General features: G+C 36.2%; 1 protein-coding gene across 4 annotated transcripts; it reads left to right on the top strand.

Annotated features, from left to right (window-relative positions):
• Nucleotides 1-2,330: 2,330 nt before the first annotated feature.
• Nucleotides 2,331-8,341, top strand: LOC145583207 (uncharacterized). 4 transcript variants are annotated; one of them, XM_081640391.1, is made up of 9 exons: nucleotides 2,820-3,061; nucleotides 4,434-4,488; nucleotides 4,858-5,613; nucleotides 5,722-6,010; nucleotides 6,167-6,376; nucleotides 6,518-6,691; nucleotides 7,164-7,355; nucleotides 7,448-7,561; nucleotides 7,786-8,341. In XM_081640391.1, the coding sequence occupies exons 3-9, from the start codon at nucleotides 4,898-4,900 to the stop codon at nucleotides 8,122-8,124; spliced, it is 2,034 nt and encodes a 677-aa protein (XP_081496517.1). In that variant the 5' UTR covers nucleotides 2,820-3,061; nucleotides 4,434-4,488; nucleotides 4,858-4,897; the 3' UTR covers nucleotides 8,125-8,341. The 4 variants fall into 4 exon arrangements, with proteins under 4 accessions (XP_081496516.1, XP_081496515.1, XP_081496517.1 ...); XM_081640390.1 differs by lacking the exon at nucleotides 2,820-3,061 and adding an exon at nucleotides 2,331-2,756 and having other exon boundaries at nucleotides 4,434-5,613; XM_081640389.1 differs by lacking the exon at nucleotides 2,820-3,061 and adding an exon at nucleotides 2,331-2,668 and having other exon boundaries at nucleotides 4,434-5,613.
• The last annotated feature ends 2,069 nt before the right edge of the window (nucleotides 8,342-10,410 follow it).

Genomic DNA, 10,410 nt, shown 5'->3' on the forward strand with positions numbered 1-10,410 from the left:
ACCTGTTGTAACAGGTTCCGGATCAGGTTCTCAATTTTTTGGAACCGGAACCTGTAGGGTACCCTGTACCTGATAAAAATATCACTTAATTTTTAATTATACACTAATTTGTACTCAATTTTTAAATAATATATATCAAAATTGAAATTATAAAAATATATATATTAAATTTGTAAGATAACTACTATTAGTTTGTCTTATTTGCGAGCTGTAAACATTATAAATTAGTGACTAACCGGTTTTTTATTAAAAAATCTACAAAAAGTTAGTGAGTATCTTATAATACAGGGCACCCTGAATCGGAACCGGAACCTGTAGGTTCCGGTTCCGGTTCCCAATTTCTAGGAACCTGTTCAACAGGTTCCGGTTCCGGTTCCCATTTTGAGGAACCTGTTGCAATAGGTTTCGGTTCCGGTTCCTGAAATTTTTACAGGGTACCCTGTTATGCTCACCCCTAGTTGGGGGTGAGTTGCTGGACGCCTAACTCATACCCTTTCAAAATTCTTTTTATTCCCCTGTGTAGGGGGAAGCGGAGGCCGACTCTAATGACGACCTCATAGCAGCCGAAATAATTGTCGGCGTTCTCGATATCATCCTCCCGGGCAACCGTCGCCTCGACAGGCGGCACCTCTATATGCCAGTCGTCTCCTATGGGATGATTATCCTTGAAGGCCTGAAAGCTACCCTTCAAAGCAGCGATGTCTCTAGGGGACATGCCCGTCTGAGTAGGGTTTGTCATTGATGGCCCCTTGGCCGGCTGTTGATAGTCAGTAGCAATGTCTTCTTGTTCAGAGCTAGAAGCCTTTGAACCGGATCTTTTAGCATGACTAATGAGCACGTTTCTCATGACCCTATAAATAGGGAGATTTCCCCCATTTTGGGGACACATTGATTTATTACATTACCCTACATTCTATCTCATCAGAGAAAACACCTGATCTCGGAATCCGAGAAAATCCCACTTTACTTTTCCGCACTCTTTACATTCTCCTACACGTTCTAACTTGATTGTCGGAGGCGGAGCTCCTACCAACTGGAGTTTCCGTGTTTTGCAGGTGTGGACCGCGCCGGATCAGTCTTGGTGACGTAACTCTCCCGAGGGACAAAAACACCCAAAACAAAAATAATATGAGGAACATTGCAAGAGTTAGGATAAAGAGAACAGTCAGAACTCGAAATCATGCAACAAATATTATGATAATTAGTAATATGTTAATATACGAAGTACGAGTAACAATTAATAGAATACAGAGGAATTGAGGTACAACGTACAAGTATTATGAGATTTTCAAGTGTATTAACGGGGCCTTAATTTGAGACGGTTTATTTAAAACAAAGCATGAGGTGAGGTGACAACTTAGATAATTAGGTTCATAGATTGTGCATCAATGCATGGTTGGTCGGCCGGATCATTTTAAAGTGTTTGATGAGACACTTTATTATGACTTCTTGGAGCTTGGGTTCATAGATTTTGCATGGTTGATCCTTTGTTCATATGTTGTAATCTATAGTAATAAAATAAATTAGTAATTGGTATGGCATTACATATAATTTTTGTAGAGGGTTCAAATCATTCGTATAGTCATATAGGATCGGGATGATGCAAATAATAGTGAAATTTGACTTAATTAGGCATGTCGTGCGCAAGTTATAAGCTTGACACGAGCACGTTAGAGTGCGTACAGAGTTGTGGATCAAGCCTAAACTACCTTTTTTAGGAGATGCATGACAAGTCACGTCTTGCAAACTACTAAACAGTGACACATGGACTTGGACTAAGGATGGGCATGGGTCATGCTGTGTAGGGCCATGCATCATGTCATCGTCCCTATTGCTTAAGAGAGTTGTGCTTAGAACGAGACAAAAAATAGTCACGTAATACCGATCTTTATAAAAGGAGCTCATGCACGACCTGCCCTACATTCTATGTATAGCGAGTCACTTAACAATTTATATATATATATATATTTTGGTAAAATTAGGGCATGTTTTGATTTATTAAACTGAGTTGAACTGAACTGAAAATAAGCTGAATAGAACAAACCCTTGGTAAAAGAATAAGAAGTCAAAAATGCGGGCCAACCCATTATGCTCGTGCCAGGGTCGTGCCGATTTTTGAAAATGAAGTGTATGCATGGTCCATGGCCCCACCAACATGTCTCTCATAGTGTAACTAACTTACAATGTGGCTTATGTCCACGGTTCCACCCTTAACTTGAGCCATTGTTGGCATGTCCAAGCCTGACACACGACTCTTGAACCGGACCTAAATATTCCCAAAACATGTAAATTCAACACGACATCACCCCAAAACAGTTCACAACCATCTTTAATTACAGCCTCGAAAAGATACAGAAGAAGGGGCAGCAAAAGGGTGAGTAGACAATAATATATTCCCACACCGACACCCATTTCCCGGCCACACCTCCATGAATATCCAATTGTAACCTCCTCGGCCCCCACTAATTCTCTCTCTTAAAAATTCAGTTACACTTTTAATAATAATCCCACAACTTCCATTTTTACTGCCACACTTCATTCTTCTTCTTATTATACAGTCAAATTTAGTAACTTTCTTTCAAACCCAGAAGTTTCAAGGAAAACGTGCTCTCTTTCTTTCTTCTTTCTTCTTTCTTCTTTCTCACTCACTCATTTCACTCAAATCGAGGTACTTAAAACCATAAATGCTGCTAATCCCAATTATTTCTCTTTCCTGTTTTTAGAAAGTGACCCCCCCCTAAAATTAAATTTATACTGTAATTTTCTTCATCCTTTTATTTCTATCATTGTTGTATTGTTGCTTTTTCTATCTGTTCTTGATTTGACTACTCTTCAACCTGCTTCTATTTTACTGGGTTCTGAATTATAATTCTTGAATTTTACGTTTTCTTCATTTGTTTTTGCTTAATTATATGTCTTAATCTGATACCTTTCACTTTCATTTGTTGTTGTTGGGTGTGTTTTTTTTGGTATAAATTTGTGTTTTTTTAGGTGAAACAAAATTATTTTGGCAATTTGGGTTGATCTTCTTTGGTTTTCTCAGTTCTCATTTTGAATTCTGGTAAATTGTTCATTCATTCATTTATTTTTTTCTTGTATGATTGTAATATGTTTGATTCAATGTTTTTATGCTTGGATCATGTATTCATGCGTGTGTATTACTCGTAATAAGTTTAGTCAAAATAAGTCGAATAGAACAAAGTTCAAATGGTATCGTATACCCAAAAATCATACATGATCTTATCAAATTGCAATGCATTTAATGAATTGTTCATCTGCTTAGTTACTAGATTAAGCAATTTAGCATTCGAGTATGAAAACATTAAATTTTTGGTTGTTGAAGTGTTAATTCAAACTGGTTAGTGTAGTTTCATAGTCGTCAGTTGTTGTCGTCATTTCGTTTCTTTTTTTTTTTTTTTTTTTTTTTTGGTTGTGCAAATGGCAATTAAAATATCACTCTGCATCTAGAGACCAATCGCTTTCCAGATTTGATGAAGTTTCCTTTTTTACTTTTGATTATGATTTTTTTATTAAAACAAAATCATGTTCTTCATACTACAATCTTTTTTCTTTTTTGAATTAAATTAAAAAATTAGGATTAATTATTAAGAGAATTTTTATGGTACTTTTGCTTTTTCTTTGTTTTGATCTTTTTTGGGCAAAATAATTGTTGAGAAGTTATTATAGAGTACAATACTTAGCAAATGCATCACAAATTCGAGGCGCGAGGGAGGTTTAGTCCAATGTTGCTAATCTTTGCTTACATATCATCATTTAAGTACGTTATTTGAAAAGTATTGTAGATCATCGAGTAGTCTCTTTTTCGAGTCATGTTGTCGAAACTTGATAGTTACTTTTATTGCAATCTTGCTATGCACTTTGTAGGAAGTGAATCAAGGGGCTTGAATCACATGTAGTTTGTACTTTGTATATCTTATGACTTGTTTTGAATGTGGTAAAAGTTTGATATTGTTTTGAAGAATACATTCCCTTTTGTGGGGGACTAGAAGAAGTTGTTCCATAAGACCACATATGTTTGTCCTTTTCTATTTTTCATCTTCTGTGGTTGGATTCATTTGGTTTACCTCCACCTTTATCATGTTTCATTTTTGACAATGTAGCGTCCCGAACTTTCTTGAGTGTATTCTCTTTGCCATTTTTAGAAATCGATCATGTATAATGCTCATTTTGAATATGCACAGCTTCACAGCTCTTACACTGTGTTCTGAAATTTCTGACTTACATGTACGTAGTTTTTTTTTTTTTTTTTTTTTTTTTTTTTTTTTTCTTATGTGATTCCTTTTCTTGATGATATTATGTCCTATCATCACGTCTATTAATTGATAGTATGTGAATATTTAGTTGGTGCATTTCATGCCTTTTTTCAACCTTCTGAATTTGTTGGCTGATCATAAGTTATTCCTCTTTTGCAGATTAAATATAAACCTGACTTGTGCCGGAAGACTTACCTGATAATCTACATTAAAGGTGCAAAACCTCCTTTTGTGTCTGGAATTACCCTTCTTTTTCCAAGGATCTTATAAGTCATATTTTGATTGCACAATATTTCTGTATATACTACTGAACGAGTGAGGTAAGGTGATACAATATGAGGGAGGCAGAGAAGAAAAAGGTTCAAAAAAACGTTCAAACTAAACCATCTGTGAGAGCACCTAGAAGAGAGAGTAAACCGGTTCAAGAGAATGTCCGTAAACCATCAAATGCAAAAGAATCTCAATCTAAGGCTTCACGTGCCAAGCCAGCGTCTAATAGTGCTTTAAGTGATACAAATGTGGGTGCAGAGGCCCCTGAAGTTTATGAAAATGTGGTTATACATTATGTGGATGATGCATACAGGTCAGGGGATGCAGGTCAAGGTCCTAAAGGGCAGGATACCATGACTGGAGACAAGGATGACGATCTAGAGGATTGTTCTAGTGAGTTGGGTAAGAAGGGAGATGATTCTGATTATGAATCTTTAAAAGGCTCAACATCTTCTCAGGATGATATCCAGGCTGCTGATGATGTGAAAATAGGAGCTTCAAATGTTTCCAAGAAAATTCCGAACAAGGGTACATCAAAGGTGCGGGTTACTCATGAAAAGAGTAACTCGGGTATAAAACAAGCTCGTTCCTCATCAAAAGAGGCCATGAAATCCGGTGGTTCTAAAGTAGCTCCAAAAGATTCATCATCTGAATGTTCTGAAGGAACTGAGGATAAGCCTATTGAGGAAACAAACCAAGAAATATTTGATGAGGCCTCAAGTGACATAAAAAGTTTAAGAAGTGATGATGATACTGTTGGGCCTGAAGGTAATGCATACTCAGAGCAGCAAAGAGCTGCCTTGAAACAGAAAGCTGATGTCATGGAAAATAGGATTGAGAAATTAGAGGATGAGCTTAGAGCGGTTGCTGCTCTTGAAGTATCGCTCTATTCTGTGATACCAGAGCATGGGAGCTCCGCTCACAAAGTACATACACCTGCTCGACGACTTTCTAGGCTTTATATACATGCATGCAAACATTGGACTAGAAGTAAGAGAGCAACAATTGCTAAAAATACTGTTTCAGGGCTTATTTTGGTTAGCAGAACTTGCGGAAATGATGTTGCAAGGTGAGTGCTGAAATGTGGATTCTGTGCATGATTGAGAATATTTTGTTTGTCATTTATATATTGTGTTAACTTGTATTCTGATAAAAAATTTCATTTATGATGCTCAAGGTTAACCTTTTGGCTCTCAAACACTGTTGTTCTGAGGGAAATTATCTCACAAGTATTTGGCATCTCTAGCCAAACAAGCCCAGCAAGGTTTGGTACATCAAATGGTAGTAGAAAAGGTAGCGAGGGAAATGCTTTCTCTTTGAAATTGAAAGGACATTGTAATGGGAATCAAGTAAATAAGATTACCCAGCTGTTTGAAGATTGGGAAGAGACTAGTACTTTCGCTTCTGCTTTAGGAAAAATAGAGTCGTGGATTTTCTCTAGGGTTGTCGAGTCAGTGTGGTGGCAGGTAGTTAAACTATTGGCTTAGCTCTTTAAATTTCTGGATTCACGAATATATTTCGCATGTGCAATAAATTTCAGAATTATATTTTCTTTTCTAGCTTATGGGACAGTTTGCAGTAATTTAATGTTTACCCGAATTTCATTTTCTTTTTTCCTTTAGGCACTAACGCCAAATATGCAAACGCCTGTTGAGGACCTGATCAGCCAAAAGAAAATTGGAAAATTGTTAGGTCCCTCCTTGGGAGATCAGCAGCAAGGAACTTTCTCCATTGAACTGTGGAGAAATGCATTCCAGGGTGCTTTCGAGAGGCTTTGTCCTGTTCGTGCTGCAGGGCATGAATGTGGTTGTCTGCCAGTATTGGCAAGGATGGTATGTGATTAATGCAGCATCTTTTTTGCTTGTTGCTTTGTTTCTTCTCCTTTAGTGCATCTCATGAGATATATCCTTGTGTTCTTATCTTTAATTGTTTTTGTTTCCTAAGCAAGATTTTGTTCTTGGATTCTTGAATAGGTGATGGAACAATGTGTTGGAAGATTAGATGTGGCTATGTTCAATGCCATATTAAGGGAATCTGCACATCAGATTCCTACTGATCCAGTTTCAGATCCTATAGTAGACTCAAGAGTTCTACCAATTCCAGCAGGAGATTTCAGCTTTGGCGCTGGTGCACAACTAAAGAATACTGTATGCTTCACATTTAACTCTTATTTTTACTTCTGCCAGTTGGAAAAAGTGTTGTTTCGGGTTTGATTTCTGTGCTCACAATTATTATTTGTATTTTTTTTAACAATGTGCATGATTAAATGATTAATACTTGAATATAATCTCTAAGCACCAAAATTTATTTTCTTCCAATGGAACTTATCTATTTAAAAAAAGACTAATGTGTCTGTTTATAATATTTCTCAAGTTTGGCCTAAAATTCTAACAGTATACTTATTTTCGAAAGTGAGCATTAATTCGTATTTGATATTGTATTATGGCTTTAGTGATGATAGCATTAGTTTCTGTTATTTTCTGAACAATTAAATTAATTCAATACAACTTACTAGAATGTCAATTGTTCATCCTAGAAAGATTTTGCACCTACTTAAAATTATTTTTGAGAAAATTCTCTAGTTGTGGTAAATATTCGGCTAATTTATTATTTTTTCAGGTTGGCAATTGGTCTAGGTGGTTTTCTAATCAGCTTGGCATGGAGACGGACTCCGTCCCAAATGATGATGCTGAAACCTACAATGATGATCCCCAAACTACACAAACTAAGTGTTTTTTCCTTCTTAATGAATTGAGTGACCTCTTGATGCTTCCGAAAGATATGCTTATGGACCGTTCAATAAGGAATGAGGTACAATTTCAGTACACTTATGACATACTACATAACATTCATACCACCTATAATTATTTGTTCATCAAACCTGATTTATCTTACATTTGCAGGTATGCCCTTCAGTTAATTTGGATGTTATTAAACGGATATTGTGCTACTTCACTCCAGATGAGTTTTGTCCAGATCCAGTTCCAGGAGAAGTCTTGGAGGCACTGAACGCTGAGGTAAAATTCCCTCCGTTTCTTTCTAATAGACCACATTGGATGATCTGAGATATTTTATACAATAGAGTCAGAATACGACTACTATTTACTACCATAATAATTGTATTCTTAAATGCTGGGAAAGCTAAGCCTCTTCATTAAAAATGGATGGAGTGCTGTTTGAAGATTTTGTATTGAAAAACAACTTAGTATCTAAATCACCTATTACAATTTGTCATGTGCAGAGTTTCGTTGAGCGGAAAATAGCTGGAGATGCTTTTGGAAGCTTCCCATATGCAGCTCCTGTTGTTTCATATTTCCCTCCATCATCGAGTGAAGTCTCAGAGAAAGTAGCCGAGGCAGGAGGGAAACCTCAAATTGAAAGGAATGCATCTATGGTACAGAAGAAAGGTTATATGAGTGATGAAGAATTAGACGATCTAGATTCCCCACTAACATCCTTCATCGAGCAATCATCACCTTGTACAATGCAAAATGGGAATGCAAGTCTGAAATCTATGGAACCAACAGGCTGCGGAGGGAACTCAAGGTATGAGCTTCTCCGCGAAGTTTGGTCTTTGTAGATTCTGTTGGTGCTTTATGTCCACCCCTCCTTTTTTCTTTTCATTTTTAGTTATATACATAATGTAATGATCTGAAATGGTAGAAGCTAAAAAGTTCTGAATCTGCAACATATAATGTATGTTATATGTAAGTTTAGAAGCATTCTAGCTTTACTTTCTTGTAAAGAAAATAAATTTACCTGGGAAATTCAGTAAAGAGAAGTTATATCGGAATCAATTAGTTTTTCATAGCTCGTCTTGGTATTTTGATCATTATTAGAAGCCGCAACGCAGATTTTGTTTCTGAACACAGTTGTGCCTCATCTATTGAGAGAATATCAATAGACGAGGCACAATATCTATTGACAGAGTAAGGGTTTGTTCTGTTTGACTGAGCTGAGCTGAATTGAATATTTTATGAGAGAAGGAAATTAAGAACCGAATTGAACTGAAAATAAGCTGGAAGAGAACAGGCCCTAAATATCAGTTGCCCAGCCCGACAAGTTAAGGTTCCAGAATCTGCGACAGTATTTTAGGAGGTGGATCTAAGCATGAATTTCTAAGCCATTAGATACACTTAACCGGAGGAGGAGCGAAATCATTGAATGGTGACAAAATTCATCTATAGTATTATTAAAACACAAAGGGACAACATTCTATCCCCATGTGTCACCGCTCCCTCAATGTAGGCACATCATCGTTATATGTCACCCTATGTATCTATTACTCAAAACTAGTCATATTTGTAACATTCGTATTTAATTTTCCGTTAGAATGTAACTTTTAAATAATTGCACATTAAACTACAATTTAATTTGTAAGAAATCATTTACATGCTAATGTTATTTCCTTGGATGCTATTTTTCTATATTCAATACCAATTAAGCAATTATGCATAGTAATATTTATTAGTATACAATTGCATTCCTCTTTCTTATATTCTTTTATTTCTATTTAAAATTATTTTAGACTTAAGGTAATATTTTCAATATATTATTTAAACTTAATGTTAATTTAATACCGGGGCATTGCCTGAGTAACAAACTAGTTTATGTCTTTATGATAATAATTGTCAATTTTATGCGTTCAAACTTAATATTTATGTGGAATTTTTTATATAGAAATTCAAACTGATATATAACGCATTACGCGCTAGATTAGTACAGATTGGCTTGATTATTGTTGATAATTTCATATAATCCATTTCTTGAAATTTCACTTTAGATTCAAAATTGTAGTATTTTTTTTATCTCATTTAATTTACTCCATTCATATTAAAGATGTATAGATTATCATTCCGAATATTATAAAGCATGAGGATAAAGGATAATAAACTATAACAAGCTAGCAACTTGTTTGGAATTTGTTATATACACCTGGATGTACTGTACACCCAACTAATTCATTGTTAGTTTTTACTCTTAATTTAAGGATTAAATAAAGACAATCATCAAAATGAGAATAAAATGCTCATGGGTGTACGGTACACCCGGATGTATGTAACAATATCTCCAATTTGTTTTTACAATCTTTAAACTGAATATCACTCCATAGTCCATATTCCCCTATTTTTATTTTGTGAAAAATACAGTATTTTCTTTTTAAGATTTGTGACTATCTATTGAAGTGTAAATTAGAGATGGGCATGGGCTGAGTTGGCCCGTGGGCGGCACGAAAATGGCACGGCACGGCATGAGCACGCCAGCGGCACGGCACGATGATGAAGGAGTGGGCTGTGGGCCATGTCGTGAACACGATTTTGAAAATTTGGCACGGGCACGACACGAACTCGCGGGCGGCACGGTACTTTGGCCAGCTAGCACGACACATGGCACGGCCAAGCACGGATTACGGCACGCCAAGCACGGCACTGCCCGTGCAAAATGACTAATCATTCGTTGCTTCAAATAAATTAATAATAAAAATAACATAAATAATAAAGAACTATAATAATAAAAAGAACAATAATAATAATACAATAATAAAATAACATACACATAAATTAATAAAATTATTCAAATAGTGTATTCATTTTAAAAGTTGTTAAAAAAATATATTGATTTTTTTTTAAAAAAAAAAAAATGGGCGGCACGATAACCGGCTAGGCACGGCACGCTAAGCACGTGGGCCGTGTCGTGCCGTGGGCTGGGGTGTGCGAAATGGTGGCCTGACACGGTACAGCCCGCCAAAATGAAGGCACGACACAAGCCACCAGTAATTATTTATGGCTAGACTCTAGTCTAGGCATCTTCCCCTACACCCCTCCCTAAACACATCGTTTAACACCCCTTCCCCCATACACCTACT

The sequence above is a fragment of the Chenopodium album genome, chromosome 15 (genome assembly GCF_948465745.1).
Source record: "Chenopodium album chromosome 15, dcCheAlbu1.1, whole genome shotgun sequence".
In the NCBI taxonomy this organism is placed as follows: domain Eukaryota; kingdom Viridiplantae; phylum Streptophyta; class Magnoliopsida; order Caryophyllales; family Amaranthaceae; genus Chenopodium; species Chenopodium album.

Bases quoted from the DNA above. Each gene is read 5' to 3' on its own strand.
- LOC145583207 (XM_081640390.1), top strand. From the start codon at position 4,610: ATGAGGGAGGCAGAGAAGAAAAAGGTTCAAAAAAACGTTCAAACTAAA. The intron at 6,011-6,166 runs GTAGTTAAACTA...TTTTTCCTTTAG, and splicing joins TCGAGTCAGTGTGGTGGCAG to GCACTAACGCCAAATATGCA. The intron at 7,356-7,447 runs GTACAATTTCAG...TTACATTTGCAG, and splicing joins ACCGTTCAATAAGGAATGAG to GTATGCCCTTCAGTTAATTT.